This window comes from Ochotona princeps, chromosome 2, assembly GCF_030435755.1.
Source record: "Ochotona princeps isolate mOchPri1 chromosome 2, mOchPri1.hap1, whole genome shotgun sequence".
In the NCBI taxonomy this organism is placed as follows: domain Eukaryota; kingdom Metazoa; phylum Chordata; class Mammalia; order Lagomorpha; family Ochotonidae; genus Ochotona; species Ochotona princeps.
The window spans coordinates 3,198,959-3,219,472 of record NC_080833.1 but is presented as its reverse complement, the minus strand read 5'-3'; the positions used below and the strand labels follow the sequence as shown (position 1 = coordinate 3,219,472).

General features: G+C 58.6%; 2 protein-coding genes across 7 annotated transcripts; both read right to left on the bottom strand.

Moving 5' to 3' along the window:
- Positions 1 to 928: 928 nt before the first annotated feature.
- ZBTB48 (zinc finger and BTB domain containing 48) lies at positions 929 to 7,319 on the bottom strand. 5 transcript variants are annotated; one of them, XM_058674654.1, is made up of 11 exons: positions 7,235 to 7,319; positions 6,231 to 6,930; positions 5,723 to 5,955; positions 3,860 to 3,971; positions 3,252 to 3,344; positions 2,845 to 2,931; positions 2,532 to 2,686; positions 1,966 to 2,102; positions 1,725 to 1,889; positions 1,352 to 1,440; positions 929 to 1,269 (listed from the first exon to the last, which is right to left on the bottom strand). In XM_058674654.1, exons 2-11 carry the CDS (start codon positions 6,897 to 6,899, stop codon positions 973 to 975), a joined length of 2,037 nt encoding a protein of 678 aa, XP_058530637.1. In that variant the 5' UTR covers positions 6,900 to 6,930; positions 7,235 to 7,319; the 3' UTR covers positions 929 to 972. The 5 variants fall into 5 exon arrangements, with proteins under 5 accessions (XP_058530637.1, XP_058530627.1, XP_058530643.1 ...); XM_058674644.1 differs by having other exon boundaries at positions 7,199 to 7,313; XM_058674660.1 differs by having other exon boundaries at positions 6,231 to 6,925; positions 7,199 to 7,313.
- Positions 7,320 to 9,510: 2,191 nt separating this feature from the next.
- On the bottom strand, positions 9,511 to 20,348 carry TAS1R1 (taste 1 receptor member 1). Of its 2 annotated transcripts, XM_004596081.2 has the most exons (6): positions 20,079 to 20,348; positions 14,317 to 14,623; positions 12,619 to 13,380; positions 12,026 to 12,238; positions 10,989 to 11,109; positions 9,511 to 10,448 (listed from the first exon to the last, which is right to left on the bottom strand). In XM_004596081.2, exons 1-6 carry the CDS (start codon positions 20,261 to 20,263, stop codon positions 9,517 to 9,519), a joined length of 2,520 nt encoding a protein of 839 aa, XP_004596138.2. In that variant the 5' UTR covers positions 20,264 to 20,348; the 3' UTR covers positions 9,511 to 9,516. The 2 variants fall into 2 exon arrangements, with proteins under 2 accessions (XP_004596138.2, XP_004596139.2); XM_004596082.2 differs by lacking the exon at positions 12,619 to 13,380.
- Between the last annotated feature and the right edge of the window lie 166 nt (positions 20,349 to 20,514).

The following is a 20,514-nucleotide window of genomic DNA, read 5'->3' as shown; positions in this document are numbered from 1 at the left end:
AAGAAGATCTTCTATCCACTGGTTCACTGCCCTAATGGCCGCAAAGGCCAGAGCTGAGCAGATCCAAAGCCAGGAGCCAGAAGCATCTGGGTCTCCCATGCAGGTGCAGGGTTCCCAAGTCCTTGGGCCGTCCTCAACTGCCTCCTCAGGCCACAAGCAGGGAGCCGGAAGGGAAGCAGAGCAGCTGGGATACAAACCAGCCCCCATATGGGATCCCAGGAGTACAAGGCAAGGACTTCAGCTACTAGGCTACTGTGCCGGGCCCCCATCTTTTTTTTAAGATTTATCTACACTGGAAAGTCAAATTTAGAAGAGAGACAGAAAAGATTCATTCGCTGGTTCACTCCCCAAATAGCTCCAACAGCCAAGGCTGAGCTGATCCAAAGCCAGGAACCAGGTGCTTCTTACTGGTATCCCATGCAGATACAGGGTCCCAAGGCTTTGGGCCATCCTTGACTGCCTTCTCAAGCCACAAACAGGGAACTGGATGGGAAGTGGAGCAGCCGGGACATGAATCAGCGCCCATATGGGATCCTGGCATGTGCCAAGTGAGGACTTCAGTCACTAGGCCACTGCACCATAGCTACACCTCTCCATCCTTACACCTCAAGCTTAGTGATCAGTCTTCCCCGCACCAACTGGCACCCCCTCAATTTCGCAACAGGAGACGTGAGTGCCCACTGGCCAATGCTCCCAGGCCTAGAATATAGAAAATGAGGGCGTGGAACCAAAGGCAGAGAAGCACTGGGTACAGGGGCTCGCTCAGCTGAGCTCTCTGGATGAGTCAGGGTACTGTAAGCTGAGCCCTGAGGTCAAGGGAGCACTGGGCAGGGCACTGCGGTGGGCACAGGCGAAAAGGCAGCACATTACAGTCAGGCTGCAGGGGAACAAACCACCAGGCAGGCTGAAAAATCAAGTCCAACAGCATGTTTTATTGGGTCAGGGCCAAGTGGGCCTCGGTGGGCAGGAGTGCTACGTGTCACAGTCCTCGGGGACAGCTGCCGTGATGAGCAGGGATGGCTCCATCACTCCGGGGCTAGCAAAGCTCTCCTCGGCACACAGTCTCTGGCCAGGCAGCGGAGGGGCCAGGCCACCCTGGGCCAGGGACTCAACGATGACCTCGGCTGAAGCCACCTCCAGCTCCGCGGGCGGCTGCAGTGCCACCACCACCATCTTCTCGTCCTCGATGACCAGGTTTCGGAGCTTGCGCTGCCGTGGGTTGTAGTTCTCTACCCGATCGTGGATCTCCATGTGCCGGCGCAGGTGGGCCTGCAGGCACGGGGTGCGGCAGTGACGACACAAGGAAACCAAGGAGCAGCCGCACACTGGTGCAGATCTCCGCCTGACTTACCTGCCGAGTAAACTTGTAGCCACACTCAGTGCACTCAAACTTCCTCACCCCCTTGTGGCGTCTGACGTGTACACGCAGCTGCTCCACGGCTGCAGAAAGGAAGGTGGGGTGCCGGTGTCAGGAGAGGGCAACGTGGAAGTGGAGCCCCAAGGCGCATGTGGAGTCAGGAGATGCAGCAGGAAGCTGGGACAGAGGCCTGGGGCCACTTCCGCCACCCAAAAGAACTGCCCAGGCCCTGCTCCCCAGAAGCTCCGGTGTCACCTCACATGCGGACGCGGGATCCCCAGCAAGAAGGTCCCACTGCTGGGACAGGCAGGAGTCACACAGCCTCCGTGCGACTTGGCCCGCCCCCTCCCGGGGCTCGCCCAGGCACCTTTGAAGGTCTTGCCGCAGATCTGGCAGAAGTGGGGGCGGCCCTCCTGGTGGCGGCTGGCCACGTGCCTCAGGAGGGGCCCCTTCTCGGTGAAGCGCTGCTCACAGAACTCACAGCTGAAGGGCCTCTCGCCTGTGTGGGTGCGGTTGTGCTTGTCCAGGCTGGCTGTGGGGACAGGGCAGGGCTCGGCCGCTGGTCCTCGGCCCGGGGCGAGGGGCCCGCACGGGACAGGCCGCCTCACCTTGGGTCCGGAAGGTCTTGCCGCACAGGTGGCACTGGAAGGGCTTCTCGCCCGTGTGCGTGCGCAGGTGCATGTTGAGGTTGGCCTTCTGGGTGAAGGCGTGGCTGCAGAACTCACAGACGTGCGGCCTCTCATTCCTGTCCGGGGGCAGAGGCAGGGCCCATCACTGAGGGGAGCCAGTGGGCAGAGGGAGGGCCACCTCGATCCTGGGGCGCCATGGAGCAGCATCACAGAAACCAGGATGGGCCCTGGAGGGAGGGGGCCTGTGGCTGCCTGAAGCCTGCCTGCCCCCCAGCTTCTCGGGGACCCACAACCCCGCTCACCCCAGAAATGCTGCAAGCAAAAGATTCGTGGGAACAGGCACGCTCACCCACAAGCAGCAGCAGCTCCCCGAGCCGGTCGCCCACCCCATGCCAGGGCGGGCAGCAGCTCCCCGAGCCGGTCGCCCACCCCGTGCCAGGGCGGGCAGCAGCTCCCCGAGCCGGTCGCCCACCCCGTGCCAGGGCAGGCGGCAGCTCCCCAAGCTGGTTGCCCACCCCATGCCAGGGCCCCAGCGAGCGCGGCACCTGTGCTTGGCCTTAATGTGCATCTGCAGGCCGTTGCGGCTTGAGGCCCGGTGCCCACACTCCTCACACACAAAGAGCTTCTCCCCGCGGTGCTTGAAAGCCTCATGGAGCTGCAGCTCCGTCCGGGACAGGAAGCACTTGGCACAGGTGGGACACTATAGAGCAGACGGGTCAGGCAAAGGGGTGAGGACTAGGAGTCCTACAGGGTCCCAGAGGTGACAGCAAGCACCATTTCCGGACAGACACAACCCCTCCCTCCTGCTGGAAAAGCCCTGTGGGAGTACGCCCAGCCCCAGCCCTGCCTGGCTCTTACCGCGTGCGGCTTGGGGGCGCCATGCAGCTTGATCATGTGACTCTGCAAGTCCTTCTTCTGCATGAACTGCTGGGGGCAGGAGGAGCACTGCAAGACAGGCCCCGTGCCCTCAGGACAGCCGGTCCTGGCAGTGCCCAGCGCCCGCCCCCTGTATCCTGCCCAGGCCACACCCAGGGACATGCTGACCTGCCTTCCAGGGAAGCAGACAGGGCACCCCAAAGGGCCTGAAGGGAAGGCTGTAGCCAATGGCCCAACCACAGGTGTGGTGGACCCTGGATGGACAGGGAAGGCAGCTGCTTTACAGCCACTAAGAACAAGACGCATGACCCTTCCCCTGGCAAGGGACCATGGGGGCCAGAGACCGGAGGCCGTGGAGGGTGGGGACGCCGGGGCTGGCTGAGCCTGACCTTGTAAGGCATCTCGCCCGTGTGGGACACCATGTGCAGCCGTAGCTCCATCCTCCGGCGGAAGCTCTCCTGGCACACGGAGCACGTGAAGACCTGGCAGTGTGAGGGCAAGCAGGGCCAGGTCAGGCGAGGCCTCTGCCTACGACGGCAGCCTCTGCAGGGGCTTCCACTCGCTGCTGCCAAGAGTCTGCCTGGGGCTGGGGTGCAGGGGTAGGAGAGGCAACACGTAACCTGCCTGTCCTGATCCCACTGACACTGCACCCACCACGCGCCAGGCCTGCCCAGGCCGGAAGAGCAGAACAGGGCCAAGCAGCCCGACCCGCCGACCCTGGCCTCCAGAGAGAGAAGGGTGCGTCAGTCGCCCCTACCCCACAGGCCCGCAGTGGGAGCATCCACTGGGGCGCCCCTTTGCCACCAGCCCAGCGGGCAAACCCAAAAAGTCTCCCCCAAGGTCCGGCCAAGGCTTGTCCCTTCTGCCGCAGGCACCTGTGCCCCGCTGCCCCAGGACACAGAGTTGATGACAACCGAACTCTCTCAAGCTTGCCAGACGGCATGAAGAGCAAGCCCCACGCAGGCCTGCCCACAAACACAGGGCCAGCCCCTGGCACCTGCTCAGAGCGGTTCATGCAGTTCCGGGCCTCGTGCTCCAGCAGGTTCTCCTTCCGGAAGTAGCACTTGCCACATTTGGGACATTCGAAGGGCTTCTCCCCAGTGTGCTTCCTGCCAGGCAGAGGAACCAATAGCAAGTGGGGGTTGATGGGACCACTCAGCTCTCCCTCGCCCCTCACTCTGCCACACAGCAAGGAAGTGAGATGTCTTGAGGCCAGTCATGGTTCACTGGGTGGGCTTGCTCAGACCGTCACTGGTGTACACACGGGGGCAAGCCCAGAAACTGTCACTACCATGCAGTCACTCAATGACGACCAAGGGCCCGTGCGGTGCTAACATTTAAGGCAGCCGCCACCCGCAGCCAGCAGTGCTCAGCAGGGCAGGCCGCCCTGGAGGACGGGCACACCTGGCACGCCATTTGAAAGCCCAAGCGACCCAGCGTCAGCTCCTGACAACCCAGAGCACCAGGCCCCAAGCCGCCACTCGGTGCACCCATAACATCTCCGAGCCTACCAGGGAAGCCACCCACCTGCTCCCCCCGCCCCAGGCCGGTTTCCCTGCTATAAGTTCAGTAGCCAGAAAAAATTAAATGTGAGCCGGGGACTGGCACCATGGCCTAGTAGGCTGACCTTCCACCTGCAGCACTGGCACCCCATGTGGGCACCAGTTCATGTCCCGGCTGCTCCACTTCCCTTCCAGCTCCCTGCCTGTAGCATGGGAAAGCAGCAGATGGCCCAAAGCTTTGGCACCCTGCAGCCATGTGGAAGACCAAGGGGAAGCTCCCCATGACAGAGACCTCACGACGTCATCACTCAAGGCCAATTCAGCATTCAGAATCCCCTGGTGGCACGTCAGGGCACCCAGTGGAACGCAGAATCCCCGGGTGGCACCCAGTGGAACACAGACCACCTCAGGCTCCCCACATTGCAGCAACCTAAATTCCCACTGGTGGCGGCTGCCCGAGCAGAGCATGCAGTCCCCATTCCAGTGGGTCTCTGGCAGCTTCCTACAGAGGCCCACTGACAACATGTGTGTGGTCGGGCCTAGCTTGGCAGGGGAGAGCCAAGTGGGGGCCTAGAGACACTCTGCGTGGGCAGCAGCAGGACTGGAAGGCATGTCACCTTGCTGCCACTCCCGCCCCCAAGGCCTCACGGGACAAGAGAGCGCTCTGCAATGCAAATACCTGGTCTCTGAACCCACAGCCACCACCGCCAGGGAGCACCAGGGACGTGAGCAGTGCGGTGCGCCCCTGAGCCCACAGCCACCACCGCCAGGGAGCACCAGGGACGTGACCAGTGCGGTGTGCCCCTGAGCCCACAGCCACCACCGCCAGGGAGCACAAGCTGGAGCACTCCTGGGGTGTGACCAGTGCGGTGCACCCCAACATGTTTCCTAGATTTGAACGCACCTACAGTGAACACTGCCCATGGGCTCCTGGCTGCGCTCTCAGATGCTGCAGCCTCAGTCCATGGGCTTCTCCGCTGCCCCAACACCCCTCGGCTATCGCCCTAGAAACAGGAAGCCCCAAATCCACAAAACAGCACCCTGGTCCAAGATGCAGACCATGAAGCTCTGAACCCCAGGACTGTGCCCTCGCCGGCACAGGGGCCCCAGACTGCTCTCACCCCCTTGGCAGGTGCCAGGTGTAGGCCAAGGTCTGCAGTGGTCGGGGCCTGCTGCCAAGGTGTCCACAGACCCTGCCCCCCAACCTGAGGTCACAGGAGGACAGGGAGGAAGGGGTCAACGCAAAACCAGGTGCTCACTGCCCATGACCAAAGCCGGGCACTCTGGGGGCCTGACTGGAGCCCACAAGTGGGAGGTCCTGCCTCTGCCCAGGGCCAGAACACCAACAGGGTACCCACCTGTTGTGAACCTTCAGGTAGTACTTGCTGAGGAACTTTTTATGGCATGTGGGGCACTCAACAGGCACGGCTGTCCCTTTTCTGTTCTCGGCAGGTTCCGTGGTACCCGTGCCCAGGGCTGGCTTAGTGCCACATGGCTTTCGGAGTTGGCTGGACTTGCGCCGGGTCAGCACGGGCTCGGACTCCAACACGGAATCACCAGCACCATCCTCCACCTGGACCACCACCTCCCACTGTGGCACACAGGCGGGGGCAGGGTCACCTGAGGGGCCCTAGCTCCACATCCAGCCCAGGCCACCCCCAGGACATGCCCCTTCATCAGGGACCCAGGACAGACGCACGGCCCTGCCCGTGGGGCACCCAAAGCCCAACTAGACTTCATTACCCTGGGGAGACAAGGTCCCCTGACATGGTCTGTGTGCCCCCAGGAAGCTGGCACAGACCACGTCAGCTGCTGACCCCGGCCAGGCCCCCGCCTCCCCCAGTCCCGACTCCCTGGGCACAGTACCTCATGCCTCTCGCCCTGCAGCTGGGCACCTTCGGCCTCCAAGGGCCTGGGGGGCACTCTGCAGTCCTCGGGCTCCTTGTCCTCCGACACACCAGGGTTCAAGGCCTGCCTGAACTTCCCACGCAGGAATGGGGGACTGGCACCCTGAGCGAGGGGCTGGAGCGGGGCAGCCTGGGGGCTGGGGCTGCCCTGGGGCTCCCCAGGGACCAGGCCCAGCGTCCTGGAGGGCGGCTCTTCCTGCAGTCCCACCGGCTCCGGGAGGTGGCTGTCTACCCCCTGGCAGACAGCTCGGCCGCTCGAGGCCTGTCCTCCCGTGGCTTTGGGCTTGAAGCTCTGGCACAGCTCCACAGCCTCAGGCACTCGCAACTCCCTGGCAGCCAGGAGCACCTGATCCCGGTTCCCTGAGGTGAGGGCAAGGTGGCCGGTGTAGAAGAAGTCCAACAGGAGGCCAAAGATCTCGGCGAAGCCGGCGGGGAGGACCACGCTGCCCCCGGGGCCTTCGCCGTACAGGCTCTGGAAGAAGTGGCTGCAGCAGGCCAACACGCTCCAGTGCGCCTTGAACACCAGGCCCCCGACGTCCAGCGTGGCGTCGCAGTACTGCCCCTTCTCCCGCTGCTTGTTGAGCTCCTGCAGGACTCGCACACTGTGCTGCACGAAGGAGCCGTCCATGGCGCAGCCAGAGTGAGGCTAAGCCCCTGCACTTGAGGGAGAAAGAACGCGTTAGACGGCACTGGTCAGCCCACGCCGCGCGGAACGAGGGTTTGGTCAAGGTGACAGGTGCGCGCAAGAGGAGCGCACTGTCAGCCTGCGGGGCCAGAAGGGACAGGTGGACGGGGCGCCGGGGACACTGCACGGGGGTTGGCGGGACGCCCTCTCTGTCGGCAGCCCCACGGTAAGCGGGGTCCGGAGCGGCCGGGCGGAAAGCTTGCCGGGGCCTCCCGCCCGCCTCGACCCCTCGCCGGACTCACAGGCCCCGCGACCCGCCGCAGACACAGCCAGCGGACCTCGGCCCTGGCGCTGCGTGCCCGGCCCACCGTGCAGCTCGCCGTCGGCGTCGCGCCGGACGTGGCGTCAGGGCGCGCCTGCTCAGGCGGGGCGCCTCGGAAACGCAGGCCTGAGAGCTTCAGTCACACCCCCCTGAGGGCGGGGCCTCTCCGAAGCCACCAATGGAATCTAGAAGGGGGCGGGACAAGGCACGGATCTTTCGTCGTGGTTGCCAGGCAACGCCAAGCCAGGCGGCCAGCTCCTGAAGTCTTCCCTAGGGACCGGCGCGGTAGCTCAACAGGTTAATTCTCATAATTGCACTCCAGCCAGTTCAAGACCCGGCTGCCCCAGTTTGGGTTTAGAGCCCTGCTTGTGGACTGGGAAAGAAGCGGAGGATGGCCCAAGTCCTTGGGACCCTGCACCCACATGGGCTTCGGAAAATGCTCCTGGCTGCTGGCTCCTGGCTTTGGATCAGCACAGCTCCGTGGTCCTTGTGACCATTTGGGGAGTAAACTATCAGATAGATCCTTCTCTCTGTAAATATGTCTTTCAAATGAAAATAAATAAATCATGACGTGTCCCCAGACAGGAAGTTAAGCCAAAACACAAGCACCCATTTCACCTTCTTTATTGGCAAGCTTGGAGCCTATGTTGGGCTCTCCATGCACTTACACATCCCAAGCCAAGACTGGGTGACCCAAAGGCCTCCTGGACTTCCCAGACCCTAGGCAGCACACCTGGAGTCCACCCCAGAGGTTAAAATCCACTGCCCTCAAACAACCTGGAGATTCCATGATCCAGGAGTGGGAATAGGCCCATTAGGGAAATAGTGGGCTCCTCCCTCTTGGGTTACCACTCCCACTGGAGAGCATGAGAACCAGGACTGGGGCAGGGGTGGCTAGACAGAATGGCACCCACCGACATGTGTGTGGGGTGGATAGTGGGGCTGGTTAGGTTGAACAAGGCTTCAATGCCCATTGACATGTACGAGAGCTAAATGGGATGTGGGACAAACTGGACCAGTCTGCTGTACATACTGGCAAGCACGGGAACCAGGGCAGGGGGCCAGACTGGTGGGAGTTATTGTGGGTCGCTCCGACTAGGCTGCAGCTCCCAAAGGTCTGCATGAGGGTCGAGTGTGTGGTGGGCAGGATCGGGCTGGACTGCAACACCCATTGGTTCATGTGGAAGACAGGGTTGGAGGCAGAACTGACCCAGCAATTGCAACCACCAGCATGTGCATAAACTGATTGGGGCGACAGACTGCCAGGCCCTGCACTGGCAAGCACACACAAGAATCAGGTCTGGGATCACCTCAGATGAAGTTTCTATGGGGATCCTCCCAACTGAACTGCTGATCTCAGAACCCAACCATGAAGAGAAGTGCAGGTTCCATGATCTGACCATGGAGTGCATGTGTCAAAGCTGAGCCGCCTCAGAGGCTCAGATGGAGCAGTGGACAGCATATCCAGGTGCACATGGAGGATATGGCAGTCCATCGGAACCTGCAGAGGACACCTGGTACTGCAACAGGGGACAGAGGACAGAACAAATCGATCAATGACTCCAGCCACATTTTGGAGGTGAAAATCTAGGGAAACAAAGACTCTGAGGTGAACTATGTCAGCCAGTGGATTCTGGAGAGATTTCACCATGCTTGGAGTGGCAAGATTGGCAGCAATTCAGACCTATTGAACTATTAAAACTACTTGAACGGAACTGACCCGGTGGCCTAGTGGCTGAAGTCCTCACCTTGAACAAGCTGGGATACAACATGGGCACTGGTTTTAATCCCAGCAGCTCTACTTCCCATCCAGCTCCCTGCTTGTGGCCTGGGAAAGCAGTCGAGGACGGCCCAAAGCCTTGGGACCCTGCACCCATGGGAGACCCAGAAGAAGCTCTTGGCTCCTGGCTTCTGATCGGTGCAGCTCCGGCCGTTACGGTCACTTGGGGAGTGAATCATCGGATGGAAGATCTTTCTGTCTGACTCTCATCCTCTCTGTATATCTGCCTTTACAATAAAACTAAATAAATCTTTTTTAAAAAAAAGACTACTTGAGCAAGACCCTTGGAGCATGCCCCACATCAGGGACCTGGGATGGTCGGAGGGCTGGGCGGGGCTTCTCCTTTTATCTCCCCCTCCCCCCAGAAACAGAAAAAAAAGAGAGAAAATGTGGAAACAATGGTCTTACCCACTTTCCAGTAGCCCTTGACCCTTTGCACCCTTATCAACTATGTAAAGACCATCAAAGAGAAGCAGAAGACTCGGCTGCCCTCAGCTTGTCCCTGTCTGGCGCCCTGGTCAGGAGGAACCACAACGCCTGGTGTAGTCTTGGATGGAGGCCTGGAAGTGTTGTGTGGTGTTGAGGTCCGGGCGGCAGAGGATCACGTAGCACTTGGGGAGGAAGTAGCCGCTGAAGCCGCTGCTCAGGCTGATGAGGCCGGTCAGCACGCGCACGGCCGACAGGTACTTGCCGCGGTAGACGCTGACCATGGTGAAGAAGATGACCCAGGACACGAAGTTGAGCAGCAGGCTGCAGGTGACACATTTGGTTTCGTTGTAGTTCTCAGGCAGCTCCTTGCCCAAGTAGCTGCAAGTGAAGGCACAGGCCGAGAGGACGATGTGGTAGGTGAAAGCCAGCATGAACCCCGCGGAATGGGCCTCTGTGCACTCCAGTAGCACCAGCTGGGGCATGTGGCCATAATCCCTGATGGGCACAGGGGTCCACACGGCCAGCCACATCAGACAGATGAGCAGCTGGACCGCCCCGCTGACTGCCACAAACAGGCCGGCCCCGTGGTTTTGGGCCCATGTATGGTAGAAGGGTGGGACCTTGGTGGAGAACTTGAAGATGATGACCAGCTGGAAGGAGCGAATGGTGAGGCAGGAGAGGAAGACAGCAAATCCCAGGAAGTGGGGGGCATGTTGCAGCACGCAGGAGGTCGGCGTGGGCTCCCCAAAGGAGCCCAGGAGGCTGCAGCTACCCACCGCCAGGGAGCCCAGCATGAGGAAGCCCAGGCCGCCACCCGCAGACTTCACAACAGGAGTGTGAAAGTGCCAGGCGAACAGGCCGGCTGTGGCCAGCAGCAGCAGCAGCAGCAGCATGGTGACTGTCAGGAGCACAAAGGAGATGGGCTCGTCCCAGGTCAGCACGGCCACAGTCCGTGGGAAGCAGGTGGAGCTCCCCTCGGGTGACCACTCTTCCTGGCCACAGGGCTGGCAGCTGTGCGGTTCTGAAAGGGAAGGCGCAGAAGGTTTGGCAGAGCCGGGACACATGGTTTCTCCGGTGATGGGCACAGCCAGCCCAGGAAAGGGGCCTTGTCCACCTTCTCCGTGATCCATCATCCCGAGCTGTCCCCTGCCCCCAGCTGGGCTCTGAGCCCCAATTCTGGGGACAGAAAAGATGCAGTCCCACCACCCCATGGGCCAGCCCTGCACAGCACCCTTAGTGGCCTGCCCCTTCCACTGCTGGCTGGGAGGTGCCTTGCGGAGACGCTGCAGCCTGCCTGCACAGAATCCCTTCCGGTGCCAGTGAGTTTTAGAAAGAGCACAAGAAGGGCCTCTATGCAGGGACGATGGGAGGACAGCAGGTGTGTTTGGACGGAAGAGGTTGGATCCAGGATGAAACAGCACGTCGATCAAAGGCGAGGGTTTCCAGATGTCTTCCACCCTGTACCTCACTGATGGCCCAGTGACACAACACAGGCCGACGATGTCCCCACTGTGTGCTGTGTGGACCCTGCTGAGCCTTCCCGCTCCTCTCACTCACTCACCACTCATGTTGAGGAAAGTCCCGGCCTCACAAGGCACACACAGGAAGCAACAGTGGTGAAAACCCACGATCACTCGCTGGTGTCCATCCAGACAGTCACTGGAACACACCGATGGAGGTACCTGGAAGAGGCCGCGGGTGTCCTGCAGCACCATGGAGGAGCCCAGGCGAGAGACAGCTCATCTCTGCACAGGGACCTGGTGCAATAGCGCAGTGGTTAAAGTCCTCGCCTTGAATGTGCTGGAATCCCATATGGGCGCCTGTTCTAATCCTGGCAGCCCTGCTTCCCATCCAGCTCCCTGCTTGTGGCCTGGGAAAGCAGTCAAGGATGGTCCAAAGCTTTGGGACCCTGCACCCGAGTGGGAGACCTGGAAGAGGCTGCAGGCTCCTGGCCTCGGATTGGCTCAGCTCCAGCCGTTGCGGTCACTAGGGGAGTGAATCATCGGACGGAAGATCTTCCTCTCTGTCTCTCCTCCTCTCTGTATATCTGACTTTGCAATAGAAATAAATAAATAAATCTTTAAAAAAAGAAAAAGAGTCTCTACACAGTGCACAGGGCAGAGCCCCGACTGAGTGAGCCGGTGCCCAGCTGGACACCTGTGTGCTAGCTCCACTAGCAAGACTGGGTACAGGGTTTTTGACTTAGTACCTGGAGTACCCTTCCTGCCTGGCACAACTCAGTAACCGTCACCCCCAGACTGTCCATGAGTCAGGCACCTGCTGAGACAGGCATGGTGGTGCTGCTGGTTAAGCTGCCTCCTCCAATGCTGCCATCCCATGAGTGCCAATTGGAGTCCCACTGCTCCACTTTCAATCCAGCTCCCTGCTGATGAGCTTGGGAAAACAGCAGAAGGGGGTACTTTTGCCCTTCCCACCCCCAGGGGGGACCAGGAAGAAGCTCTTGCCTCCTGGCTTTCACTTGACTTCGTCCTGACTATTGTGGCCATTGGGAAGTGTGTTCTCTACATCTGCCGAGTGGGCACACCCTCGTTACCTGGTTGTCTCTCTCCACCTGCTGAGTGGGCACACCCTCATTACCTGGTTGTCTTCTCTGGGCCACTGGATTTTGGTCTTATCTATGTCCAGATGAACTGAAGACCACATGAAGGACCCAATGACAGTGAAGTCCCACTGGGGCCCGCTCCAGTCCCAGGTGATGATGTCATAGCCACTGAGGGGGTCCCCAATGTCGTCAAACATCACAGTGTCCTCATGTAGGGGGAAGTTGACTTTGCGGATCTCCTCCAGAAGCTGAAACAAGCAGACACCATGGACAGTGCAGCCCAGAGCACAGGGAGTCAAGGCCATGGGGCATCCTGAGGCCTCCATCCTGGGTGACTTCAGTCCACCCACGTGGTCTGGTGCCTGCCTTCCTGAGAGCCCTGTCCCCTCCTGGGATGCCCTTTCAGCTGCCCAATTAGCCCCCTCACAGGAGACCTGTGGCAAAGGACTCTTTTGCAAAAGTTTTTAGCTCCGGCCACTTTTGATGCCTGGCAAACAGGAGACAGGTTCAGAGAAAGGAAGGGTTTATCTAACGGAGGAGACCAGCCCCTCGCCTCCCGGCCCCTCTTGCTGCTCTCAGGATTGGCTGCTTTGCCCAGTCTAGGGTACCTGGGACTGGGCTCTCTTACCTGCCAGGGGTAGAACTGGCGCTTGGAGCAGACTCCAGAGGCACAACCCAGGAGTCGGTGGAGGCCGTGGGCCACGGCATACACTGCCCGGTATGCGTTGTAGGCTGCACTCATGGAAAAGGCTCCCAGAGCGGGCATCATGTGTTCTGTGAACGCTTGGCAATCTTGGCAGAGCTGGTTGGCGCTGCACCAGGCCTCCCTGAGGCAGGGCCCAGGGACCACCTTGTGTGCCCGGGCGTAGGCCTCTTCAAACTGCCGCAGGCCGGGGACAAGTCTCTGCTGGATGGCCACGCCCAGCACCGTCCCGACGGTCCGGATCCCAGGCAAGGTGGAGATGTGCGTGGAGATGGCCCAGTCCTCCGAGGCGATCCACACCTTGCCAGTGAGATTGGCCAGCACCACAGACCGGAAGAGCACCAGTGCCATTTGCCGGTTGCTGTAAACCACCACAACTGTGGTGTTGCAGCGGATCAGGTTGGCTACGACCTCCTGCATCTTCTGGTCGCCCGGCTGGGCAGAGGAAGGCACGGTGTCCTTGTAGGCGACACAGATGCCCTGTGGCATGGCCAGCTCCACCAGCGCCTGCACTCCCAGCTGGCCGTAGTAGTCGTCACTGCCCAGCAGCGAGACCCAGACCCAGCCGAAGCTCTGCAACAGCAGTAGCATGATCTGTACCTGGTGCTTGTCGCTGGGGATGGTGCGGAGGAAGGAGGGGTACTGTGGCTTCCCGCTGAGCGCCGTGCTGCTGGCCTCGTAGCTGATCTGTGGGGGGCCCAGCACCCACTTCAGAAGCATCTGCCTGAACCCAGGGTCCCCCCTCCTCCCCAGCTATACAGCCCGCATTCAGGTCCCTGTGCTAGGTGTGGGAGAATAGCACACAGCAGGAGAGGGGGGCAGGTCACAAAGAGCCTCGTGCAGGCCAAGGAAGAAGTGGGCACGTCATGGGAGGGGCAGGGGGAGCCTGCAGTCAGAGCCCACCAAACAAAACCAACCTCCAGGGAGGTGCTGGTACTGGGTGTCTGGGGACCTCAGGGCTTTGCGTTCAGCTATAGCTTTTGTGCCAGGAAGAAAGAGCGCTGGGCAGGGCAGGACAGGACAGAGATGGCAGGGGGGCTTAACTCTACAGCTAAAGGCCCTGCTCTTCAACCTGCAGGCCACCGAGGAGCGCCAGAGCGTTTCTACAGGGAGCAGAGCTCAAGAGGGTGAAGCAGAGAAGTCCCATGGCAAAGGGGGGGAGAGAGAGACAGAGAGAGAGAATGTGCAGAGAGCAGTGTTGTCTGGAAGACAGACCAAGAAGGAGCCAGCTGGGAGGGACTCCCAAGCCGGGCAGGAGCCAGGCCACAGGAACCAGAGGGACTGAGCTCCATAAGCGGGGTGACCCGAAGGCCTTGGAGGCAGTAGGGGAGGCAGCCAGGCGAGGGAAGGGAGCCCTGGGCAAGCTGGCAGCAGGAAAGCAGAGAAGGTCTCATTCTTAGCAAAGGCATGGGAGCTTTAGGGATAGAAAGAGGGCATGAGGGTCCACAGCAGGCACACAGGAAGTGGGCTTTACCTTGAGGGCAGAAGCAGGGGAGCTTACAGGTGGCCGTCAAATAAGAAAGAAGTCTGAGTCCCTAGGAGCTGGCCTGGCCTCAGAAGGGAGGGCAGATCCAGGTTAGCAGGAGGGGATGGGCAAGGGCCCACTGCCCGGCCACAGCTTACCAGGGGCACCAGGAAGGGGCCCAGCACGGCGGCAGTGGTGACAGCATGCTGTGTAGTGTCGGGCCCCACGACTGCCACGACCTTGGGAAGGTAGTGCCGCAGGTTTCCTCGGATGGCCACGTGGTGCGTCCCGGGCCGGGAGAGCACACGCAGGGTGGCGTACACGTTGGCCGAGTCGGAGCACACGTCGTATAGCTCATACCCCAGGGTGACATTGGGCAGCAGGGCTGTGGAGTTGTTGATCTCCTCAACGCCAAACCGAATGGCCTGGAAGAGGTGGTAGCCGTGGCCGTTGAAGCTGCCAGGCCTGTGGGGGAAAGGCAGCCAGAATTGGTAGGCTTGGAATCGTGCTCACCGCCCCCGCCCCGGCCTCCCCTGACTGTCTGACCTTCTAGCATCTCAAGGGCAGAAAGAAATGGCCAAGTCAACTGCCCCCTACAAGCAACACCTCGGCATGGCCTGAGGTCACACAGGGCCACAGAGGGCCATGGAAGGGGCAGGGGCTCACCTGCAGATAATGCACATAGCATGGACCCACCTGTTCACTAGGGTTCTCTAGGGAGACATCGTGAACCCTAGGAAGGTGCTGCAGAGAGCAGGAGCAAAAAAGACTTGAAAGCTGAGTTGCTTTTAGTGCAAGACATTTTTTTTCCATAATATGCATATTCTACAAGCTTTTTGACGTTCCCTCATGTCTACAGATACAGAGAGGTTTTTTGTTTTTTTTAAATTTTTTTTTTAAAGATTTTTATTCATTTTATTACAGCCAGATATACACAGAGGAGGAGAGACAGAGAGGAAGATCTTCCGTCCGATGATTCACTCCCCAAGTGAGCCGCAACGGCCGATGCGTGCCGATCCGAAGCCGGGAACCTGGAACATCCTCCGGGTCTCCCACGCGGGTGCAGGGTCCCAATGCATTGGGCCGTCCTCAACTGCTTTCCCAGGCCACAAGCAGGGAGCTGGATGGGAAGCGGAGCTGCCGGGATTAGAACCGGCGCCCATATGGAATCCCGGGGCTTTCAAGGCGAGGACTTTAGCCGCTAGGCCACGCCGCCGGGCCCAGATTCATTTATTTTAAGGAACTAGCAGGATTCCAGGGGCTGGCGTGTGTGAGATTTGCAGGGCAAGCCAGCGTGCCGGGCAAGTGCTGCTGTTGTACTGCGGTGTGCAGAGGCGACCCAGAGGCCGAATTCCCCCCTTGCCCACCCACAGTCTTTTTTTTTTTTTTTTTTTTTTTGCCATTTATTTTTTTAGATTTTTCACAATCTTTACATAGCTAATTGGGGTAAAAAGTTCCAGGGCTATAGGAAAGTGGGTAAGACTATTATTTCCATATTGTTTCCTTCATGTTTAAAGGGGGATATTGAGGGAGAAGCCCCACCCAGTTTCCCACCCTCCCCAAGTCCCAGATGTGGGGCATGCTCTGAGATTCTTGCTCAAGTGGTCTTGATAGTCCACTAGTTATGAGTCACTGCCAGTCTCGCCACTCCAAGCACGATGAGGTCTTTGAAGAATCCACTGATTGGGCCCGGCACAGGGGCCTAGCGGCTAAAGTCCTCACCTTGAACGCGCCAGGATCCCATATGGGTGCCGGTTCTAATCCCGGCAGCTCCATTTCCCATCCAGCTCCCTGCTTGTGGCCTGGGAAAGCAGTCAAGGACGGCCCAAAGCTTTGGGACCCTGCACCCGCGTGGGAGACCTGGAGGAAGTTCCAGGTTCCCGGCTTCGGATCGGCGCAGCACCGGCCGTTGTGGCTTACTTGGGAGTGAATCATCGGATGGAAGATCTTCCTCTCTGTCTCTCCTCTTCTCTGTATATCCAGCTTTCCAATAAAAATAAATAATCTTACAAAAAAAAAAAAAGAATCCACTGATTGACATAGTCCATCATAGAGTCTCCGTTTGCCCAGTATTTCGCTGCCAACATATAGCTGAGGTGGTTGATTGACCTGTTCTGTCTTCTGTCTTTTCTTGGTTAGGGTTCTGAGTCCGGCATTTCGATTGGGGAGATCCCCAAAAAAACTTTGTCTGAGGTGTTCCCAGACCAGATTCTTGTATGTACTAGCAAGTACAGGGCCCGGCACAGTCCATCGCCCCAATCAGCTGGTGGTTGCAATTGTTGGCTCGGTTCTGTTTTCAGCCCCGACTTCACTGGAGCCAATGGGTGTTGCAGTCCAGCCTGGCTCTGCCCAGCACATACTCAGCCCTCACATAAACCAGTGGGAGCTGCAGCCTAGTCGGAGCGACCCACAGTAACCCCCACCAGGCCTGCCTCCTACCCTGGTTTGCCAGTATGCGTAGCAGACTAGTCCAGTCTGTCCCACATCCCATTTGGCTCTCGTACATATCAATGGGTATTAAAGCCTTGTTCCATCTAACCAGCTCCATTAGGCAGCCTATACAGATGCTGTTGGGTGTCTCTCTGTCCAGCCACCCCAACCCCTGTCCTAGTTTTCATGCCCTCCCGTGGGGAGCGGTAACCCAAGAGAGAGGAGCCCACTACTTTCCTCCCAGTCCTCTCCCACTCCCAGATTATGCACTCTCCAGGTGGTTCTGTGGTTAGACTTGACAGAATTAGCCCCCAGTGCCAGCTTCTGCCAGCTGATGCTGAGGCTAAGCCCAAACAACCCTCACCCACTCCAATTGTAGATTGTACCAGTAGGAATAATCCGCCCAGCCTGGCTTTTCCCTGATCTAGTCCACATGAGGCGCACAGGTGTTGTAGCCCTGCTTAGTCTGGTCTGCCCCCATCCCAGCTCACGCTCTCCAGTGGGAGTAGCTGTCTAGCAAGGGAACCCCCCCTCATTCCCTCGGCTGGCTCTGCCCCCTCCTTTCCTGGTTCTCACGTGTGCTGGTTGGGCGCTGCAGTCACATCCAGTATAGGCAACCTCACCTTGGCATTCCGTATTGTGCACTGGTTTTTGTCGCGACCGAACCTGGCTCGACCCACACTGGGTTCTGGTGCTTGGATTTGCAAGTGGATGACATGAACTGATTCAGCCTGGTCTGCCCCCAACCCATGCTAAATGTTTGCCAGTGGGAAACTTTCCATGGCCTATTCTAGGCTGTTTCCTGTCATGCTTCTGCGCTTACCAGCAGGGACTGTGTCCTGCCAAAGGAATTGCCCAGGCTCCTCCATCAGAACCTCTGCCAATGCCAGATTTTACACATACCAGGGGGACCATGAGCCAGCCCTACTCAGTTCGCCTCCTGTTCTAGCAGCAACAGTGGCTTTTCCTGGCTGGCCTTCAACCCAAACTGGTCCTTGCTGTTGGATGTTTCAGCCCAACCATGACTTGTCCATTCCCACATATGTCTCACACATGGCTCAGTAGGGGTTGAGACCTAGCCTAGTCCGTCCCACATCTACCCTGGTCCTCCAGGACACCAGAGAGTATTGGAGTCTGGCCCAGCCTGGTGTGTCCAGTCCCAGACCACACTTGTGCCAAGGGAGACTACAACTCTATCCTGATCAGAACGCAGCCCCCATTCCAGCCCACGTGCCCCTTGGTGGGAACCTCAACCCAGCCAGGGTGTCCCCTTAGATCCCCAACCGGGCCTGTTCCCAGCCATAGATAATGCACCTGCCAGTCGTTGCTCTGACTCAACTGGGTTCAGCCCTTCACCTGTCCCAGCCTCTGCCTTAGACACTGTGGCTTAGCATTCCTGGCAGACCAGTAGGTGCAAGAGCCTAGCTCGGCATGACCTGTGCTTCATCCTGGTGTCTAGTTTTGCTTGTGGGCTAAAGTGTGCTCAGTCCTGCCCGGTACACCCTGTTCCAATACCAATTCACACATTAGCCAGCTATTGGAGCTATTCTGCCCAGCTTGTCTGACCCCCAGGTCTAGACCACATGTTCACCAGTGGGAGCTATGACTCACCAGGGGAGTATCCCAAGTTCCTCCACTTGATCCACTCCCAGACCCAGTTCTCATACATGCCAGTGGGTTTTAGGCCAGGTTTTGGCGAAAGTCTGGCCTTCTATTTGGTCTTGTATGAGCTGGTGAACGTTGCAGCCCGGCCTACCCCACACCCTATTCAGGATGCACATTCAGGTGCTGCTGCCTTGACCGGTCCAGACTATTGTCAGTTCCTTTACCTGTGATTGATGGCAGGCTCCTTGGTCACACCTAGCTTAGTCCATCACCACCCCATCTCTTGAGCTAACCTGTGGGGCTAGAATTTCCACAGGGTTTGGCCCACACATCCTCCATAGAATCTACCCCTGGGTATGGTTCTCAAGTGCTAGTTAATGTCATGGCCCTGCATAACGTGACCCTTCTCCTGTTCCATCATCATGTCAGGTAATAGGATATGAACCTGCAGGAAAAGCCCTGAGCCTTAGGTTTTGCATGGACTGGTGTTCAGTGGTCAGCATTGTTCAGTGATTACAAGTTCTTCAAAGGAAGAGTTACTGTCATTGGGAATCTTTAGGATTGATTCACGTCCCAAAAGAACAGTGGGTTCAAACTGGAGCTACCTAAGCAGCGATTCAAAGAACCAAAACCCCAGAGGTCCTGGCCGGGCAGCCAGCAGGCGGATCCTGGTGCCAAATGGCTCACTGATAGCCCAGGGACAACTCACCACGTGCACATACATGGTGGCTGGCGTCAGGGATCCGGGCATGAGACGTCCTGTCCTGAGACCCACCAGTCCTCAGTCTTGTCTCTTACAAGGCCCACCCCATCCTGGAGGGTCATCTGTTTTGTTCAGTCCATTGATTTAAATGCCTCCACCATAACATGGGCATTAGACCCAACACCGCTGGGCGCTTTGCCTACATCGGTGGGTACAAAATCACAGAACCTGCTTGCTTAGCCTGACTAACGTTGCACTGCTCCCTGGTACATTTAGGGCCTGTGTGCTCTGCGGCCCCTACTGGGGGCACTGTCTGGAACCCAGCAGGGCCTTGCTGGGGGACCTGATTCGGCTCTGTCTGAACCATGTGCTCGCCTGCGCTGTTGTTCGTTCTTTCCACCTCTGAGCATGCTCTACCATCACTCTGCTACTTCCGTCCCCTGAATCGCTCCAAGGAGGCTCAGTGCCTTCAGTTGTCTTAGCTGGTTTTCACCTGGCTGCCTCTCTCCCAGCCCGTTTCATTTCCCAGGCTCCCATCTCCAGTTCTTTGTGCTGGTCTAAGATTTCTAGAACATTCCTCTTTTGCCAACGTGTAAGACAACCCGCAGCCGAGTTTTGACAGCACCCTCAGGCCTCTGGAACTATCCTTCGTTCAGTCTGCAAACAGTGGTTTTCTCAAACCAAAAAGCAGCCATTTTTCACTGACTAAACCTCTGACTTTCTAATTTATCTTTGCCAAATTCCTGAGGTATCAACTGTTGCATCTCTCCCCATACACACATGAATTTAAACTACTACTAGAGAGAGAAAGAGATCTTCCATACATTAGCTCATTCCCCAAATGGTTCTCTCAGGCTCTTTCTCTCATTCTCTCAGGCTCTTTGGCAGGAAGCTGGAGCCAAACTAGAGTGGCTAGGACCTTACACAGGAATACTAGCACATCCCATAGGCAGACGGCAGCTCAGCTCACAGTGCCACAGCGCCAGCGCCAACAACTCTGTATTTTTGTTCCTTGGGGACTCACACTTACCATGGGGTGGGGGGAGGAGCAGGAACTACATGGAACTGCAATGTAATACAGCAAAGATTGTGGGTGGTTCAACAAGTGACCCAGTGGCGACCAGGGCAAGGCAGAGGGGCCCTGGGGGCCAGGTACTGTCCCCCAGGTGACCCATCACTCACCGATCACAGAGGGTCACCTGGGGTCTGTGTGTCACGCGCTGGCATTTCCCATGCAGGGGGAGCAGGCTGGCCAAGAGGTAGTCCCCAGGGAGGTTGAAGTCAGCTGAGGACTCTGTCTCGTAGCAGCTGAGAGCCCAGGCCAGGGAAAGATGCATGCCCAGCAGGTGAGCCGTGCCCCACAACATGCTGACCAGGTGCCCAGCATGGCCATGCAGTGCCCCCTGACCAGGTCTGGCTGCTTAAATAGAATCGATGTCGGTTGCCATGATGCCTGGCCACTTCAGGCCTCTGGAAGGGGTGGGACTGGAGTCAACCGAGACCAGGCTGTTTGCCCTGGCCTTCCGGGCCTGTGGTCCCACTCAGGAACTGGGCAGGACCAAGGCATGAATGCAAACCAGAGGGCAGCCAAGGACCCCCTCCTTTGTATGGTTGTGGG

What these genes read in the sequence shown, in the direction of transcription:
- TAS1R1 (XM_004596081.2), bottom strand. Translation starts at nt 20,263, where the DNA reads ATGTTGTGGGGCACGGCTCACCTGCTGGGCATGCATCTTTCCCTGGCC. An exon ending in GGCCCAGAGAAGACAACCAG is followed by an intron (nt 11,110 to 12,025) that starts GTAATGAGGGTG and finishes GGCCTCTTCCAG; the next exon opens with GTACCTCCATCGGTGTGTTC. An exon ending in GACTTTCCTCAACATGAGTG is followed by an intron (nt 10,449 to 10,988) that starts GTGAGTGAGTGA and finishes CTTCCCTTTCAG; the next exon opens with AACCGCACAGCTGCCAGCCC.
- ZBTB48 (XM_058674654.1), bottom strand. Translation starts at nt 6,899, where the DNA reads ATGGACGGCTCCTTCGTGCAGCACAGTGTGCGAGTCCTGCAGGAGCTC. An exon ending in TGCAGGGCGAGAGGCATGAG is followed by an intron (nt 5,956 to 6,230) that starts GTACTGTGCCCA and finishes TGTGTGCCACAG; the next exon opens with TGGGAGGTGGTGGTCCAGGT. An exon ending in CGGGCGAGATGCCTTACAAG is followed by an intron (nt 2,932 to 3,251) that starts GTCAGGCTCAGC and finishes CCTGTCTTGCAG; the next exon opens with TGCTCCTCCTGCCCCCAGCA.